The sequence below is a fragment of the Vulpes vulpes genome, chromosome 16 (assembly GCF_048418805.1).
Source record: "Vulpes vulpes isolate BD-2025 chromosome 16, VulVul3, whole genome shotgun sequence".
NCBI lineage: Eukaryota > Metazoa > Chordata > Mammalia > Carnivora > Canidae > Vulpes > Vulpes vulpes.
The window spans coordinates 87,046,329-87,066,873 of NC_132795.1; the positions used below are offsets into that span (position 1 = coordinate 87,046,329).

Genomic DNA, 20,545 nt, shown 5'->3' on the forward strand with positions numbered 1-20,545 from the left:
AGGCTCCATGCAGGGAGCCTGACGTCGGACTCAATCCCGGGTCTCCAGGATTGCACCCTGGGCCAAAGGCAGGCGACAAACCACTGAGCCACCCAGGGATCCCTCTACCAAACATTTAAAGAAATAATATGAATTCTTTTCAAACTCTTCCAAAAAATAAAAGAGAAAGGAGACACTTTTAAACTCATTTTAAGAAGTCAACATTACTGTGGTATCAAAGCCAGACAAGGGTACTACAGGAAAAGAAAATTATAGGCCAATATCCTTGATGGCCATAGATGCAAAAACAGTAAAAAAAATATTAGCAAACCGATTTCAGCGGTACATTAAAGAGGAATATATCCTGATCAAGTGGGACTTATTCCTGGGATGCAAGGCTAGTTCAACATAAGCAAATCAACCAATGCAATACATCACATTAACAAAATGAGTGCTAAGAATCCCATGATCATGTAAATAGATGCAGAAAAAAATTGACAAATTTAACATCCTCTCATGATTAAAAAGTCTCTAAAAATTACATAGAGAAGGAACATACCTTGGGGCACCTGAGTAGCTTGCTTGTTTAAGGGTCTGACTCTTGATTTTGACTTAGGTCATGATGTCAGAGATTGAGCCCTGCATGGGACTCCACACTGGGCATGGCGTCTTCTTAAGATTCTCTCTCTCTCTGCCCCCCTCCAAAATAAAAATTAATATATTTTTATAAAGGGACATACTTTAATATAAAAAAGGCCAGTTATGACAAACCCATAGACAATCATAATCAATGGTAAAAAACTGAGTGCTCCTCCTTTAAGGTCAGGAAAATGACAAGAATGACTACTCTCACTTTTCATCCCAGGAATAAGTCCCACTTGATCATGATATATTCCTCTTTAATGTGCCACTGAAATTGGTTTTATTCAAGAATGACTAATCTTACCATTTTTATAGTACCGGAAGTTTTACTTAGAGCAATTAGACAAGAAGAGTAAAGTCATTCATGTTAGAAAGGAAGTAGTAAAATAATCTCTGTGGAGGACATGATATTATATAGATAGAGAAAACCCTAAAGATTCCACCAAAAGTCTATTAGAACTAATAAATGAATTCAGTAAAGTTGCAGGATACAAAGTCAGTATGCAAGGATCAGTTGCATTTCTATACACTAACAATGAGCTATTGAAAGGGAAAATTAAAATCATTCTATATATGATAGCATGGATAAGAATATTTAGGAATAAATTTAACCAAGAACATGAAAGACCTATGTACTGAAAACTATAAAACACTGATTAAAAAAATTGAAGAAGACACAAATAAATAGAAATTCCATGCTGATGGATAGGAAGAACTAAAATTTTTAAAATGTCCATACTATCCAGAATAGTCCACAGACTGTTTAGTCCTTATCAAATTTCCAATGGTCTTTTTCACAGAAATAGGAAAACAATTCTAAAAATTGTTTGGAACCACAAAAGGTCCTGAGTTGCCACAGCAAACCTGAGAAGGAAGAACAGTGTTGGAGGACTCATACCCCCTGATCTCAAGCTGGATTACAAAGTTCTAGTAATCAAAACGATATGGTATGAGCATAAGAACAGACATGTAGATTAATGCAGCAGAATAGAGACTCCAGAAATAACTCATGTGTGTATGGTCAACCTTTGACAAGGAGCCAAGAATATATATAAGGAAAACATGATCTCTTTTAAAAAATTTTTTTAATTTAAATTCAATTTGCCAGCATATAGTGGAACACCCAGTGCTCATCCCATCAAATGCTCTCCTTACTGCCCATCACCCAGTCGCCCACCCCCCTCATCCTCCCCTTTTGCAACTGTTTGTTTCCCAGAGTTAGGAGTCTCTCATGGTTTGTCTTCCTCTCTAAATTTTTTTCTTTTTTTTTTTTTTTAAGATTTTATTTATTTATTAGAGACACAAAGAGAGAGAGAGAGAGAGAGAGAGAGAGGCAGAGACACAGGCAGAGGGAGAAGCAGGCTCCATGCAGGGAGCCCAACATGGGACTCGATCCGGGGTCTCCAGGATCATGACTGAAGGCTGCATTAAACCGCTGAGCCACCAGGGCTGCCCTAAAGTTTTTTCTTTTCCCCCACTCGGTTTACCTCTGGGAAAGGATAATCTCTTAAATGGTGTCAGGAAAACTGGACAGCTACATGGAAAAGAATGAAACTAGGCCCATATCTTAACCATACACAAAAATTAACTCCAAGTGGATTAAAGACTTGAACATGAATTTTGAAACCATAAAACTTCTAGAAGAAAACAGGAAAAATCTCCTTGATACTGGTCTTGGCAGTCATCTTTGGATTTGACACCAAAAGCACAGGCAACTAAAGCAAAAATCAACAAGTAGGACTACATCAAACTAAAAAGTTTCTGCACAGTAAAGGAAACCATCAACAAAATGAAGAGGCAATTATAGAATGGGAAAAAACATTTCTGAACCACCAGTGAGGGTATAGCCAATATATGCAAAGAACTCATACAACTCAATAACAAAACAAAGCAACCCAATTAAAAAATGGGCAAAGGACTGGTGTAGACAGTTTTCCAAAGAAGACATCCAGATGGCCAACGGACAAATAAAAAGGTACTCAGCATCACTAAATCATCTGAGAAATGCAAGTCAAAACCATAATGTGATACCAACTCATTCCAATTAGGCTATTATCAAAAAGACAAGAAATAAGTGTTGGTGAGGATGTGGAGAAAAGGGAACCCTGGTGCACTATTGGTGGAAATGTAAACTAGTGCAGCCACTGTGGAAGACAGTATGGAGGTTCCTCAAGAAATTAAAAATAGAACTACCCTGTGATCCAACAGTCCACTTCTGGGTATTTATCCAAAGGAAATGAAATCATTATCTCAAAGAGGTATTTTTACTTAATATCCCCTATGGGGAGTAAAATGGTTACCATATGATTTCTTTACTATACTATTAGCTTCTTATCCTTATATTAAATGTAGACCCTGCTTTGCCCTTCAGAGTTGGTGCAAACCAATACCATCTTGAGGCACATACCTCCATGATGATCAAGAAGACCTTTGTGTTCCCCTTCAGCTTGACTAAACTTTAGACAATTTTCTTCTGGATTAGAGGCCCCTGTCCTTTTTTAAAATTTTATTTATTTATTTATTTATTTTAGAGCATTTACCATAGAAAACTTGAAATTGTAAATTCTTTCTCTGCGTCTTTGAAATGTACATCTTCTCCCAGCCTCTTGCCAGTTTTAAAACCTGGGAATGTCTTTCTCAAGGACCTGGGAGCCACCCCCTTTAAAATGTAGTCATTAAGAAAGATTGTGCCCTTGTGCCCTTGTCTCTGAGCCTGTACACCAAATAACAACATGGACAGCCTAGTCACTCTGAACAGCCTCCCCTTTACCTCCTCCAGTTATTTCACTAGCTCACCCCCTGCACTTAAAAACTTGCCCATTTTTTGTTTTAGGGGAGTTGAGTTCAAACTCCCTACCCAATTGCAGCAGTCACTCTCTCTTATTTAGTAGCTTTGAATGAAGTCTTCCTTGTCTGTGTAACTTGTCCAGTGCAATTTCCCTCTGACAGTGATTGAATGTGAAGATTCCGGTGTCATCTTACTACACAAATCACATAATCTCACTAGGCTTCGGTTTGTACTTGAGTAAAATGGAGGTAATGGTACCCACCTACAAGATGTCTGTAAGGATGCCATAGGTCAGTGAATATAAAGCTCTTAGCATGCTATCTGGTGCATATTAGGCACTCCATAAATTTTAGGCCTGATTTTTTTTTTATTGTGAACTACCGACTGCATGAAAACTTGATAGGTCTTTTTAAATTTTTAAAATATTTTTATTTAAATTCAGTTAGCCATCATTAGTTTCAGATGTAGAGTTCAGTAATTCATCAGTTGTATATAACTCTCAGTGCTCATCATATCACATGCCTACCTTAATGCCCATCATCCAGTTACCTCATCCTGCCTTGTGCCTCCCCTCCACCAACCCTCAGTTTATTCTCTGTAGTTAAGAGTCTCTTAGGGTTTGCCTATAGATCTTTTTTTTTTTTTCAAATAGTAAATTACTCTAGCATATTTAAGATGTTTCCTTTTGCTGAGTTACCAGTATGTACATTTTCAGGATATCTACTTCGCGAAGTGAAGTCTATTTAGTTCTCAAACTAAATAAAGTGCATCATAAATAGTGAAAGCAAGCAACCAGTTACACATCTGATCCTGGAGTCTAGTTATTTAGGGCAGAGGGATCGGTTACTTCTGAGGCCATGTTGAGAAATGGTGTCTGTGGGCGAGAGAGAGAAAACTGAAATATCATGTTTCCAGACACTCTAGCAAGCTATATTCTCCATCAGATGAAGAAAACTCTGTGCTGTTTATATTTTGAAGGTCAAATTATCTCCTCCTTAGGCTATCATAAAACCAGAAACTTAGAGACTTAAATTTCATACTAAATTTTCTTTTAATGGGTATTCTATTTTAAAACACAGGTTGTATTGCAATACTCTGTTGTCTTGAAGCTCTATCATGAAATGTCACCTCAGTCCCCCAATTTTAAAGAAATATATGTGAAACAACACATTTAAAAATTTTTAACTGCTTTCTTTTTGGAGGGAGCATGGTAACAGAGTTGGGGACTCCTCTGTTCTGACTACATGTGAGAATAAATGTCTAGTATCAGTTCCCTATTCAGTGCATGCTATATCTGTAAAACTACTTCTCCCCCCTTCTTTCTCTCTCCAAAAGTAATCTGAGAAAAATTCACTTGAATTGCCATCTGACTTTTAACAATCTATATTCTGTTTGGAGACCCTGCTTGCAATTCTGACTGACTTACAAAGATAACAGTGATGATATGGATCGGTCTGAAAGGCCAAAAGTACTGCATTGATGTTCCATTCTTAAATACAGACAACATGGTGGTTTCTTTCTTTCTTTCTTTTTTATTTTTTTTTAAGAGTCATTACCTCTTATAGTCTGTTCACTATTTTTATGCTTCCTGTTAATGGAGTTTCCTATAACCTTGGGTTTACATTTTTAGATTATTTGCTCTCCTGTCCCCTCCCTGCTTGAAAACGTTTATATTTAGGGGAGGGGTTAAAAGAAAAGGCAGACCTCATAAGCTGTATGAATACAGATTAAAAAAAAAAAAAACTATTGTAGTTTATGATATCTGGATGCCCACCTGCAGGGAAGGGAATTTAGGAGTAAAATAAAAAGGACTAAAATCTAAGTCAGCTCAGAAACAAGATATGCCCATGGTGAAGTAAGGATTTAAGCTGGGAAGTTAGTTGTTATGACCCCCAGTTGTACATATTTTATCCTGAGGCACCATTTGGTTTAATAAAATGTAGATGTGAGGCTGTTCTTAACCTATCAGTTTCTTAAGACTTAATTATAAAGGTTATATTTTCAGAGGACAAAAGCATTATTCATTTCTCTGTTCATGTCTTCCAGGTTTATCTTGCAGATTATGGACTTTGCTACAGATATTGTCCCAATGGGAACCACAAACAATATCAGGAAAATCCTAAAAAAGCCCATAATGGGACAATAGAGTTTACCAGCGTAGATGCCCACAAGGGAGTAGGTAGGTTTCTTTTTTTCTGTTTCTTAATGCTATTTCAGAAGAATGATTAAAGAGTAATAAGGCCCATGATATGCCCTTTGCATAGTCAGTCTGAAGAGTGAGAACGTGGACGAGATTTTTATCACAAGTAGTGAGTTCCTGTATGCCAATGAATATTTTTACTGACAGGGGGAGGAGACAGATTGTGACAAGTGAAAGGGCGCGGCAGGATGTCAGGTAAACAAAACTTGATGCTGATTTGGGCCAGGAAATCACTAGTTTTTATAGTTTAAATTTGGAGGTCAGCAAGTGAGTTTGTATGCTATCACCACTATTAACAGATTTGGTAAAGGTGCACATGGGAAGAATTATTCCTGTTTTTCACCAGGCCCTTATCAGAGTTTTAGAAGATACCATCTCTCAACAATAAGGAAATCTTTTCTGAAACTATAAAGTGTTAACTTGTGGAAATCTCTCCTAGTCGCCTTTCATATATCTTACTTATTTAAACTCACTTTGATGGTATTGGAAACACATTTGCAGGTAAATTACATACATAGTCCTTTTATTGGATATTGATTGTACTGCCTTGCATTCCAAGGCAGACTTAATTCAACAATTCCCTAATTAGTTAAAGTCATAACCTATGTCTTGTATTCATTTACCATTAATTAAACCTTAGCTGTTTATTACACTGCAGTCCAAATCCAATAGCCGACCCAGAAAGCCATGGAAAAGGAAGTAGGAGGTCAATATTGAAAATATATGGTGCAGAGTCCCACTGATGGTTGCTTTGTTCACAATCAATATGGTCAATGCAACTGTACTTTCTTAGTTGCTCTGTCAGCAAGACAAAAAGTCAATTCTAATGTTATGCTAGTAAAAAAATGGTGATTATTGAAGAAGTTTGCCTTTCAAAATCATATTCTTTGTAAACTTTATTTATAAAAGTATTTTCAAATATGCTAAACCATAAAAATAATTTTAAAACAGTGCTGAAAGGACTCCATTTCACTAAAAGACAATTAGACATTTGCACTGGTTAATGGCTGTTGAACTGTTACCCTAAGCTGATACTTTCTGACGAGTTTTGGTTGGTGCAAACAACTGTATATTATTGCCTTTTCTGTTAAAAGGACCATTGACCATGTAATATAGAGGGTCTTGATCTTTTTCCAGAGCAATTAAAACCCACACTACTGTAAGGTAAGCCAGTAAAAAGTGAAATAAGTGCGTCAGTTGTATGCCTTCTTTCCAGGAAGAATTCATAGGTTACAGTTTCTGAAATGGAAATTACCTTTTGTATTCCTGATCAGAGTAACAGAAACCACTATTTTTTCTTTTTCAAGAATAGGATAGTTAGAAAAGTAATGATCACTAAGAAATTTAGTGATATTGTGTAATTTTTCACCATTTACATTGTTAATGAATCAATGAGCATTTAAAAATATAGTGGGACATGGCTTTAATTAAGGACTTTAAGAGGCAAATGCTTACTGATATATTTTTCAATTTAAAGTTCTTTGACTCCAAATGAATTTTGTTTCTCGTTTTTGCTGGATTTATTAGTATGAAAGAATTTGCAGAAACTCAGAAGTACTTTTTCATAGCAGTATCGCTAGAAATTCATCATACAGATTCTTAAGCATTGGTCCAGTTATGTTAATGATATTAACTTATGTGATTCAGCCGCTTATTTCTATAGATAGCTCTAATTCTGGTCCTTTCAGATTTTGACTGTTGAAATTGCTAAGAAACAACTGTGATTGCAGTATGGAAAGTAGAATTGTCACATGTTAGTTGGGTCAACATTCAGTCTATGCTAATTCCAAATGTCCTCTATACTCTGTAGGTTAAGGCAATGATTTTTGTTTTGTTTTGTTTTTTAAAGATTTTATTTATTCATGAGAGGCAGAAGGAGAAGAAGGCTCCCTGCTCTGCAGGATGCCTGATATAGGACTCGATCCCAGAACCCTGGGATCATGACCTGAGCCGAAGGCAGATGCTTAACCTACTGAGCCGCCCAGGCCCCCCCATGGCAGTGTTTTCATTATGTTATCTTCGTGAACAGTTTAAATAGTTTTTTATCTTGTAGTCTATTTAAGGTTTTTCCTCCCCAAATAATAACACATGTTGATGAGTTGGGTAGATTTCACCATGCTGAGTCTCTGAGGATAAGACTAAACTGAGAATGATGGTAGAAAGATGGTATTACCTCCCTGGGAGGACTATTCAGAGAAGTGCCTTTATTACATAATTTTGGTATTTGCTAGAAAGTTATATGCTGTAGTGAATAATGCATTTTTATCATGGGTTTCACAGGATTCTTATAAAAAGTGGATTCCCTTAAATGCATTTAAAATAGAATTTACACTAAACTTCTAGGCATATCTATATCTACACATAGATATCTACATATAGATATGCATACATATACAGTTAACCCTTGAACAACCTGAGGGTTAGGGATGCTGATGCCCCACATAGTCAAAAATCCATGTATAACATTTGACTCCCCCAAAACTTAACCACTGAAGTCTACTGATAGCCAGAAGCCTTACCAGATAACATAGTCTATTAACACATATCTTTTTATGTCATATGTATTACATACTGTATTTTTACAATAAAGTAAGCTAGAGAAAGAAAATGTTACTAAGAAAATCATAAGGAGGAGAAAATACATTAACAGTACTGTATTGTAAAAAAATCTGCATATAAGTAGACCCAGGCAATTCAAATCTGTGTTTTTCAAGGGTCCGCTATATACACATACATACATGAATGCATACACACACACACACACGCATGAATACGTACATATAAATATATACATTTGCTGAAATTATAATACGCAGTTTCAGTCTAATATATAAAGTGAAGGGTTTGATATCCTCAAATGTTTGAGTACTATTCATTCCTAATGTTTTGCATTTAATTTCCCAAAATAAAACATTTTACTTTAGGATTTTATTAGAAATGAAATGATCATTTAGTCATATCTAGAAGCCAGAATAAACAGGGCCATAAATCCTGTAGTTAAATGTAGAAGGTCAGATTCATAAATATTCATGTGTTTACTTTCACTACAGTCACTATGTAGTTTAATCTCAGAAAAATCTTTTCTATACCAGTCCAGCTATGAGATCAAATAAATACTGAGAAAGATAATGCAAAGGAAAACATAAAGAGCAAAACAAGTTATCTCTAGGAAATAGAACCTCCAGTTGTCAAAGCATTTGCTATATGTCAGGTATATCTGTGTCTGGTCAGGTCCAGGGAAATATTCAGAATTTAGTGTAAAACTGCCTTATGAATTAGCCACTTAACAGAGACTGATAACCTGATCAGACTGTCTGGTCTCTCCTACATTTTGTAGTGAGTATTCGGAAACCAGAGCGAACTCTCATTTTTCTGTGGATTAGTTGGGTTTTCTTAATGAAGGAGTTTGTATAAGGTACCAATCACAGTTTCACGTAAGCATTTTCTAGTTCAACCTTATGTAAAAGGAAGGCAGTTTGTATTACGATAAACCAAAAAATAGGAATAGAGATATCTAGAGACGGATGGATTAGTTGAATGAACGTTCCTGGGACTGCCATATATCTATGTAAATCGGTATGCTTTTTAAAAATTGCAGTTATTCTTCCAAACTCAATTCTCTTGTATGACCTAAAGGTATTTTCTGAGTGGCTGAAATGCTTCATTTAATGTAAAATTAGAGTAATATACATTGGATTTACCTATCTCTTCTATTATTAATTTTTTCTTCTTCATAAAAACTAACATGCATAAACATTGACATATTTTGGGCTTGTTGCCTGATAATTAAAGAGAATTATATCTGTGTCAAATATACTATTTTAAAATTTGTTACATTCTTAGTAATGTTAAAAAGCAATATTTGGATCAATGTGTGGTATGGATTTTTGTAGATTTTTCTACTCACTGAGGCATGCAGTCAATACCTAATTTCTCTAGAGATATACTGCATTTAACATATTGAGCTTTTTTAAATACTTCAGACCTCTGCATTGAGTGTATAATACCTGTTTTAATTTGACATCATTGATGACCATAAAATATGATGTCTAAATTGCATTTTAAATGTCCATTTGTTTGTGTAATTTATTCAGTATCAAGGAAAGAGACATATACTTTTTATTTTTGCCAATTGCTATGATATATGAAATCCAAGTCTTGTGTTATTTTTTGCACAGTTTCCTTTCACTCCAATCTAGCACTCCAGCTTACAAAATATATGTGAAATAAACTGAGAGTGCATTTTCATGTTACCAAACTTGAGGAAATGATATAGTTTACACAATATTTATCACCTCAAAAAATAATTCAAAAAAGGGAACCTATTTTTCAATTATGATATTAAGGTACACGATCAAGCTTGGATCCTGTTAGTAGTCAGAAAAGCATACCATTGATTTCTGTTTTTAGGTAAATTTACTGCTATAAACAGTCTTTGGTCGATATATAAATAAAAAATAATGAAGACACTATTTGTTCTACATGGTATAACCCAATTTTGACATTTAGCCATGACTTTTAAGGCCTTAATGTAGGTCTTGAACTATTTGATTGGGTTAATAATATACATTGGCCAAATATAAGATAACTTTGTGAAATTTAGGAAACAAAATAAGCAAAGGTGAAAAAAACAAACAAACCAGAAAGGGAGGCAAACCAAGAAACAGACTCTTAACTCTGGAGAACAAACTGATAGTTACTAGAGGGAAAGGGGTGGGAGGATGGATAAAATAAAAATTAAAAGAACAAAAAAACAAAACAACACCTTTGCTCTATTAAATAACTTTTCCTAAGAATTTATATTAGAATTTATATTAGAATTTATATTAGAATTTTATAAAAAATAAAACACAGTAGCGTTTCATTAAAAAAAAACGAAAACTAAGACTTAAAATTTTAAACATACTGGGGTGCCTGGATGGCTCAGTCAGTTGAGCATCTGCTTTCGGTTCAGGAAATGATCTTAGGGTCCTGGGCTCGAGCCCCATGTAGGGCTCTCTGCTAAGTGGGAAGTCTGCTTCTCTCCCCCGCCCCCCTTCCCTCCCTCCCTAAAATAAATAAATAAAATCATTTTAAAAACCGGCCTTTGAAAAAAATAAAATTTTAAAGGTACGGAGAAAATAAGAGACTGAGTTTAATGCTTTCTTTGAGATATCCTTTTTGAAATGCAATATATTGTGGCCACTGTGAAATTTTTCAGCTCTTTGTCAATCTGAATTGACAAAATATAATGATACAGGTTACTAGTTGGGAATGAAAGCATACACTCTAAATTTGTTCCATGGGTAGTCACCATTCACTTCTTCAGGTGAGCATCCTGTTCAGATGTTTTCTCCTTTCTTAGGTCATTTCTGGGCATAGCAACTCGTATTTTGGGCATTTCAACCCTGTCTGCTTAAGGCAGAAGTTTTTAAGTTCACTTTATTATTTCTTATTTTTCTTCATACTTCATGTTACTCTCTATAAAAAATAAAACTAAACAGAAAGCACTTTAGGCAAATACTCTGATCCATTTTGGGATTAACACTTACAGTTTCTTTTTCCCTCAATTCCTATTTCATTCCATTTGGTGAGTTGGCCCCAGAGACTTTTACTCTGGTTTGTCTTTAGAATAAGGACCAGTCCTCTTAAGTTAGCTTCTCCTGTTCTCCTAGCAGCTGGGAAAGGCATTCAAAACACTTTATAAAGTAATGCTTTAAGTAGACCCCCTTCTTCATCGAATGAAGTGATTTGAAAGAAATCATTTCATAGAAGGATAGTCGCATGGAAACTTTGGTTAGTGCTGCCTCTCAGGACCTGCTGCTGATTTATTCCTTGCCAGACAACCATGCTTGCATCAGTATGTCTTCTGGTGTTGTTAAGTGAAAAAGCCCACCTCAGGTACTCCCCCGACTGTAGAAGTACTATGTGTAATGTGGTCTAAAGGGTGTTAAAACTAATGACAGGGCAAAGTAATTGTTAATTGAGTGTGGGCTCTGGATTCGGAAAGATTGGGATTTCAGTGCAGAGTTTCATCAATTTTTGCTTTGTGATACTAAACAAGTTGCTTAACCTCTCCGAGCTTCTATTTTCTTATTTACCAATAGGCTTAGTAGTACTTTATACTATTGTTAGAATGATTAAATGAGATAATATAAAAGCAGCTGGAGCGTCTGGCACAGTAGCAGATCCACAAATCATATCAGTTGGTTTTATTTTAATTATGCATTCTAGTGTCCACTGTTCCTGGACTCTGCTTTCTAGAAGAATAGATAGAATTCAAGTCCCCACCCGTGCCTTTTTTTTTTTTAAATTGTTGTTACTCTTGGCAGTACTTTATAATTTAGAAATGTTAAACAATTGAGAACACAACAGGCTTTCAGTGAAGAGTCATTTGCATTGCTCCATATTAATGAGGTAAATAAAGACTAGATGCGAAATTATATTTTAAAACTAACAATGTAGTGTAGAGGGAAAGTATTAATAACAAAATCTTGCCACATTTCTAAGCAGTAGCATCGTAAGTAAAATCTACATAAAAATATACTACTGTTAATGATTACATTAATAATCAAATTCAACTGAAGAATATATTATATATTACAATAAATTATACAGAGACCAAATTCTACAGAAACAAAATACTTCATATTTCAACTTTCAAATTAAAAAGATTTTTATAGTCAGATATTAAGAGTTCTCTTCAAATATAATCAGTTCTTTTTTTTTACTTTCAGCATTTTATTTTTTTTTCAAATGCACAGGAAATAATAGACTAGTATAATTCCTATCCAACTATTTAATTCCTGAGTTCTATAATTATCCTTTTGTCCTATCATCTATATTTCAAAGATGTATTTTAAAGTCAGTTAAAAATATATGATCATATATAGTGAAAGGGAATATAAGGGAAGGGAGAAGAAATGTGTGGGAAATATCAGAAAGGGAGACAGAACATAAAGACTCCTAACTCTGGGAAACGAACTAGGGGTGGTGGAAGGGGAGGAGGGCGGGGGGTGGGGGTGAGTGGGTGACGGGCACTGAGGGGGACACTTGACGGGTGTTATTCTGTATGTTGGTAAATTGAACACCAATAAAAAATTAATTTATTAAAAAAATATATATGATCAATTCATTGTGTTAATTACACATTCACATAGATGCTAATGTTGTCATCTAGAATATTTATTTTCAGTGAATTTAACAGGTATTAGAATGACTCTTCTCTGTACAGTAGCTGGAAAGAAGACTTAATCATGGGTCGAGTCTTGGGGTTGAACTTCATTAAAGTTCATTAAAACACAGAATTTTGCATTTGTTCCTCTGAAGGCACTTCAGGGAAAGGTGTCTCTTTCATGGTGGGAAAGAGTGACTATAGGATTTTTTTTTTCTAACATTACATGTATTTTAGTGGAAACGTGGTAAAACATTTACGTAGCTATAGTTATCAATGTATATGTGCAATAAAAGAAAATAAAGATCGAAAATGCGATAATGTATTTTAATTAGGTAAGATCAAACTATAATAGTGAAGTAAAGTTAACTCTCAAGGGGCTATTTCGAATGAAAACCAGTTTATGAAAGTTTGGCTTCAGAAATCTAAAGGACTTGTCCTTACTTTTACTTACAGCTTCCTGTCGAGTCATCCCTCTGTTGGAGGAGGGGGGAAGTGACTGGGAAAGTTTATTCCACTTTAATTCTGATTATTTTTCCTCAGAGGGCCTCTTGTGTGTAGCCTATGTCGTCCAAACAGGTGCCAGATTCTTTTCTTTTTTTTTTTTTGAAAATCAGAGGATGTGAATTTTTTTTTTTTTTCAAGTGGTGGTAATCAGGACTTGCCATAATGGAAAAGGGACTTGTGAACACCTCTGTACAAATGGAACCATTCCATTATTAGTGGGAGATTTATGACTGAAGAAACCAGTACCAAACAGCGTGGTAGAGATCGTGTTTTTATTTTAATAGGGGAGCCAAGTCTTGCATTAGGACATTGTTGAAGCTTGTGAAGAAAGCAAACGGCGCCCATGGGACTGTAGCATTCTGCTGGATTGAAGGGCCTTTAATAACCCAGTCCTCTAATAGCAGTTAGGATGGACTGCGGGTAACGGCTCACCTTGTCCTCTGCTTTTATAATAACTTGTGTATGGTCACCAAACGTCCTTATGAGGTGCTAGCAGCGTTCTTAATAGGTGACTTTTTAAATTAAAAACTAAGTTTACCGAGTGACTTTTCAGAGTTTATTTAATGAACCAGGATAAAATAGGACACCTGTTTACAGCAGGCCCAACAGCGCACAGTGCACTCAGGAGATGTTACAGCCCCGCACAGATGAACATTCAAGGATGGCAGAAATGCAAATACCAGCCTGTTGTTTTAGAACAATTTGCAGTGGTTATAACAAAAAAAATGAGTTTATTTTGTGGGATCTCGTCTTAATGTCTTCATCGTTGTTTCAGTAATATCTGTTCTACTTTGGCTTACAGTGGATCTCGTTTGTCTTGACTTTTCACATCTTTAAAAAACACAAAAAATCACGATACAATTAGTCTGTAGCACCGAGCAGTGTGATGGAAGTCATATTTACGGTGGCCTAAAAATGCTCCCCTGTATGGTTTTTTTTTTTTTTGCTTTTTGTGTTTTTGACGAAAAGCCCCCGTGTTCTCAGCCCGGACGCCTCCGGCCGGCGCCTCCGCACACCCCGGCTCCGGCCGGCGTCCTGTCGGGCTGTTGGACGGGACTCGGAGCCCAGGCGGCTTCTCTCCGTGTCTGTGGGGTTCGGGGACCGCGTGATTCAGCAGCTGAGGTTTTCCCTCCTTGAAGGAGAAATCTTGAGCAGGGCCTGTTTTTTGATCCTGCACACTAGATGGCAGTTTTGTCCTACTCTTCCGGCTGCCGCAGCTGCTGGGGAGCGGAGCAGGCCGGGCCTGCGGCTGCCGGTCCCCTGCGCCCCGAGGGTCTCGGCCTGGCCGGCGCGGCCCGGGGCCTCCTGCCACATATGGCAGCAATTTAGCCGCAGACATTTATTTCTTTGTTTTACTGCTTGGCTCTTTGAGAAAGTGTCGCTGCCAGGTTACGGGCTGTCTGGATCCTGTCGGAGGCCGTGAGCGCAGGTTCCCGTGACAGGCCGGACCGAGGCCGGACGGCGTCGGAGGCCGCGGCGGCCAGGCCCGGCCCGGGGCTTCCGAGCAGCTGCGCAAACACGACGCCTCTGCCCGTCGGCCCGTTCGCGCCCGTTCGGCCTCGCCCTCGCCCTCACGCGTGTCCCCGACGCTTCCTCCCGCAGCGCCGTCCCGGCGGAGCGACCTGGAGACCCTGGCCTACTGCCTGCTGCGCTGCTGCGCCGGCCGCCTGCCCTGGGAGGCGCGGGACCCGGCCGCCGTGCAGGCCGCCAAGACCAGGTGCGCGCCCTCGGGGCCCCGGGGTCGCGGGGGGTCGCGGGGGCCGCGCCTCTGCCCCTCCCAGCGCTGCGCGTGCGCCGAGTGTGTCCCGTCCCTGAGGGAAGCAACAAGCGGAGCTCGTACACGGTCCGGATCCGGAGTGTGTCTACGCCGGACACGGCCCTGCAGCCCGGAAGGCGCCTCGGATTCCGCGGCCACTTTACCACCTGGAATGTGCCCGCCCGAGGGCCAGGTCACGCCGGGGCAGCGCGTCCGCGGATCCCTCCCCGCGGAGCCCCGACGGAGGCAGCTGCGCACGCGCAGAGCGGCCAGGCCCCGCCGCCCAGTAGTGAGTCGCGGCGCGGGCGGCCGCGGGGCCCAGGCTCAGCCCGTGAGCGCCCCGCGAGCTCCCCTCGCCCGCGCCCCGGCAGACGCCGGCAGTTGGGCGAGGCCTCCCTGCGGCCCCTTGCCCGAACGAGCACGTCCCCGGAAGTCAGTGTCAGACTCTCCCAGTCGGTTACTTACCGCGGTGATTGACTCTGCATTAACCGGCATTTTTCGATATACGGGCCACGGGCACAGCACGGTAACGGGCACATGCTAACCATCTTCCCCCCCGTTCACCTCGTGTGCATGATGTGCTGTATTTAAAAGATGCGCGCTTTAGTTGTAAAGACGCTGCGTACTTCTTCTTTTGAGAAGACTTGCTCATGACCTGATCTAGTCTTTAGTCTGCTGACCTAGATGGATGCTCTCATTGTCGAGGTCTAGAGACCGCGCCTACGTGGGTCCAAACAGGATGCGGTGTCGTGCAAAATAGTGAAATCTGATGCCAGTAGCATGACCTCCGTTTACATTTTGGGGACCCTTAGGTGCGTCTTCTTTTCGATTTGAGCACTAACCTGAACCTATAAACCAGTAGAGCTAATACCTGATGAAGTTTATAATTAAGGTAACGTATAGGCATTTTTATTTTTTATTTTTTTAATTTTTTTATTTTTTTTTTGTATAGGCATTTTTAAACTGTGATGGTAAGTATCGTACGATCACGATTCATCCAGCCCGCTCAGAGGGCCCGCGCTGAGTTCCTTGCAGGGCCTGCTGGCCTGCACAGCCCTGAGACCGCCTCCGCCCCGTGCCCTTTATTTTCCTGACGTAGGGTGCCCTTAGAGCAGTGCATTCACTGTTGCAACTCTGCCTATGCCCGAGTTTGCCCATCAAACATTCATATCAATAACCTTAGTTGCATGTTTATATATTGGTGGCTGAAGCCACTTCAAAGAATTGTACTTGTTCAGTAAAACACCGGAAAGGGTTAGAATAATGCCTTTTCTTGTTTGTTTTGCTGTGTGGATATTTCCTGTAAACCTGTTTCATCACAGGATAGCATAAAGCACTGCCCAAAGGAGAACAGTGCACATAAATAGGGAAATAATTTGCCCCTCCCCGAGGGTGAGCACCAGAGGGAAACATCTCCTGAAAAATCCTGATACAATTTTCCCACGTATTTTTTCTTGTTTCTAAGAGAAAAAAATCATGATAATGTCCCTACCTCTGCGTTTCTACAAGTACGGACTATGAATTAAAGCATTTACACTGTAAATCTACATTTAGTTTCTAGGTGATTGGTAGAAAATTGGTCATTGAGAATTGAGGGATCTCACCAACCTCCACTTACCCTCTTGCCCCTTACAGGTGGGTGAAAAAAAAAAATATTGAAAGGCATAATATGGGTGACCCGCCAACACAGAGTTTGAGTTTTGTTTTCTAATCAAAACAGTGAATCACAGGATGGTAAACAGATTTCATTGTGTATCACTCTATTTTATTTTAGTCTGTTGGATGAGCTCCCTGAGTCAGTGCTTAAATGGGCTCCTTCCGGAAGCTGCTGCCGTAAGTCAAATGATAACTTCCACCACCTTCTCCTGTATGATTTACAGGTCACCACATTTGCACATTTGTCACTCTTGTTTTACAGCTTCTGCTTAATCTACCCGCTCCCATCCCCACGGGGCAGGAGAAAGTGCTCTGCACCGGGTTACTAGAGGAGAGAACGTTTAGATCCTCTCTGACATTAGAACCCAAGAAGGCTGCAAGAAAACATTGAGGCCACGTTCTAGGCTTTGCTGACTGCAAATTTTTTTTTTTTTTTTTTTTTTTTTTTTTTTTTACGGGAAGGGAAGAATCATACACAGGTTTAGTAGTCAGTTGTATCTAGTACTTTCAGAGTTGACGTTCTGATGTTGTCCACCTGTACATAGTTGAAAGGAGATAAAGTCGATCTAGGGGAAGACTACTTTCAATCGATAATTTGAAAAACCAAATCATTCAACACTTGAGTGTTGTTTAGACCTGGGTTGCACTCTGACTAAACAGCCAGCAAAAAAAAAAAAAAAAAATACTTTTGGATTGGTGAAGGCATATAACCTTGGGATTTGAAGGTATGTTTCATTAAATGGTTTTTCTCTTTCACGTTAGTATGGATCTTCTTGCAATTCTTTAATTGACGGTATTATCAGTAAAAATAGTAAGTCAATTCACAATTACCCAAGTGCCTGTCGTTTGCATATGCATGCATGGCACATTGTTCACCAATTTAATAAATGAGTTCGATTGTCTTATAGAAAAGAGCTGGCTTGTGCTGTCAGGCTCGCTTTTTCTCAGAGACAGATAAGCAGAATGAATCTTGTTCTCTCTCTATTGGGCAATCTCAAAGTTGGCTTTTAGTTGACTTACGAAAGTGAATGTGTACCCCGACCCTCTAGATGAGGTCAAATAGCATCAGTTTCCATCTGAGAGTTTAAATGTAGAGTTAAATTATCTTAAACTTCTATTTATAGGCCCTCTTTGACAAGAAACCAAAATGTTCATTTCCATGAGAAACGAAAGAGGAACAAAGCAGTTCTGCTTTTCCACCTCCATTCCCCAAGTCCTAAGGCTGCCCCAGTGTGAGCCTCCTGCCTCCCACTTTCTGGAGTCCCTCTTCTGACGGAGGGCACAAACCCGGAGTATTCTTCAGGGTGGATGGGTTGAAGGATGAAAGCTCTCCGTTTCTGTAACTGCACTGAGTAACTTGGTCAAAATGCCAGTCTGCCTTTTTGGCTAATAGGCTTATTGGCATTTTGACCAAGTCATACAGCTTATGTTTTACTCAAGAGGACAGCAAGAGAAAGAGATAGGAGATGTCAAAGAAAGTTTTCTCTGCGTATCTCCCTTACCTTTTCTGCCCCTCGGGCACAAAAGGTGACTGTTCAGTTCAGGAATAGAAAAGAAAGCCCTGCTGCCCTGGGTTGCACAAGATAAATGCTTGTGGGCCTGTGTATATTCTGTGATACTCCTACTACTGGAGATGAGATCTGAGTGATAACAAGAAATGACAAGAGTGCCAGGTTCTCCATTTTCAGTACAAACCATGTATTTGAGCCCATCCTATTATTTTATAAAGTGCAGATTTCTATTTCTAAAGCACGAAACATTGAAACTTTAATATTAACCAAAGATCTCTTAGTTGGCTGTACTTAGGAGTGAATACCACAAGCATGACAATTAATCCGATTTATAAAAGGTTTGTTACTAAGGCAATTTATGAAATAAAACCACCAACAAGTTTCCAATACGCACGTCCAGCTCAGTGTAATAATAATAATAGTTGCAAAAGTTTCTATCTCCTGAAATGATAGTAATGATATTTAATACTTCATTAGCTTAAAAGCAGATGATTCAAGAATATCATAATTTCATACTACTCAAAGCATTTTGTTTTATAGCTCCAGAGATATGCTAGTAAATTAAAAAGTATACTTAAAATAATAAATCCAGATCTTGGAAGGCTAGCATTTAGGGCAGTAATACATCACAATAGTCTAAGCTTCAGGTTGATAATAATGAATTTATAAGAGGTGGCTTTTCTTTTTCTCTCTTTCCAACCTCCCGGATACCTCATTTTTCCACGCCCCAGACCCACGAAGACTTTGCAGCACAGCTGCTGGCAGTTGGTGAGGTTCCAGGAACCTTCCATTGTCTTCAAACCATGACCTGTGAAAATTTTCCCATCACATTCAGCTCTCTTCTCCATTTGGGATATTTTGGTTAACAGAACTGTAATAATATATACCAAACTTGGTTTACCAATCCCGAAAGGGCCTAAGAACAACAGAATATTTACATGAAGATGGTAGTGAATGTAACTTAATCTTTATTCTTTCTGATCATCCCTTCAGGTATCGGATGCCCGCACTGGGCATCAGGAAACAGGAGTTATAAATGTGATGAAGCCATGCCATTTGCTAGTTAATAGAGATCTGGTTGATTGAATGTTAGATAACAGAATGTGATAAATCTTACAACATTAGAGAAGGAAAAAAGTAGGTTGCATAATTGCCACAGTATCTAAAAGAAAAAAAAAAAGAAACCAAAAATAAAAAACCCTGGAGCCAAGAGTTCTCATTTTAGCCGCAGTAGCCTTATGTTCCTAGAACATAGCTGCGGATAATAGGGTATAAAATGGTCACCTTGACATTCCATAGGGGGAAGGGATGGTGACTGTTCCTTCTGGAATTTCTTCCCCCTTTAGGGAGTGAAAGCCAGTGTCTGCAGTTCCCTCTTGAATGGAGGTGGGCCTGGAGGGGAAGGGAAGCATTAGGAAGTCACTCCTGCCAACCCACAAAGCTTCCCAGATTTTCCCCGCCACGGGGATATAGCAACTTAGTGAGAAAGTAAGAGGTACTTATGTCTGCATGAGTAATACGTTTTTGAAGGGGAAAAGCTTGTAAAAACTAGTTTTTGGAGTATCTAAACACGTCTCCAAACAAAGGAAAACATCCTGGATTTTAAGCAGTATATGGTATTATTTACTTATGTCTTGATTTTAGATTGAATCTCCACCTGAAACAAAAATGCTAAACACATCTGTTTAAGGAGTGATGTTTGTTACTAATTCTATTTGTATTTAAAAGGTTTCTAGTTCATATTTTTGGAGGGGATTACTATATAGTTCTATGGAAGAGATTACATTAAAATGAAAAAAAAAAAAAGTAGCAACATCTCATCCTTCTGCTCTAAATCAGGAAGACAATGAAGTGAATGCCAGGTATGGAGGACTTGAGGGAGCCAAATGACCAAATTAGTCATGGCTAAAAACCTAGAATTCAAGGTCATTTCTAAATGTACTGTTACAATCTTAAAATCAAAGCCTGAATTAAAGTTTGCAGTGATTTTTTTTTTCTGTCAAAGTAAGGAGGTTTATAATAAGCTACACTTGTTTTTAACTGAATTTTTAAAACTTCAACATAAAAAAAGTATGAAGGTACCTGATCTATTATATTATTTATGTAGTTCTTAGTAGTTGCACTCCATAAATCAAAATCATTAACTATAACTTTAAAAATTTGTGTCCTTTCATAAGATTAGTAAAAAATAAACGTACAAACAAAGATATGTAAAAAAAGAATTACCAATTTCTCCCATCTTGTCAAGTCTCTGGGGTGACTATTTCAGTCATTTTTCAATCTCATTTGAAAAATGCTTTTGATCAAACGGTTCGTTCTTAGCTTCTTCAGGATGTGTGTTGTGTGCACGTGT

General features: G+C 38.5%; 1 protein-coding gene across 7 annotated transcripts in view; it reads left to right on the forward strand.

Annotated features, from left to right (window-relative positions):
• The window catches only part of VRK2 (VRK serine/threonine kinase 2), a 111,730-nt gene that overhangs the window by 70,779 nt on the left and 20,406 nt on the right, over window positions 1-20,545 (forward strand). For all 7 annotated transcript variants that reach the window (XR_011997935.1, XM_072742106.1, XM_072742105.1 and 4 more), the window contains exons 9-11: window positions 5,456-5,588; window positions 14,872-14,986; window positions 16,800-16,858. Coding sequence is in view for 6 of the 7 variants with exons in the window: in XM_072742106.1 (XP_072598207.1) it covers window positions 5,456-5,588; window positions 14,872-14,986; window positions 16,800-16,858 (307 nt within the window). In the remaining variant the exon portion in view is untranslated. The remainder of the gene's footprint in view (window positions 1-5,455; window positions 5,589-14,871; window positions 14,987-16,799; window positions 16,859-20,545) is intronic.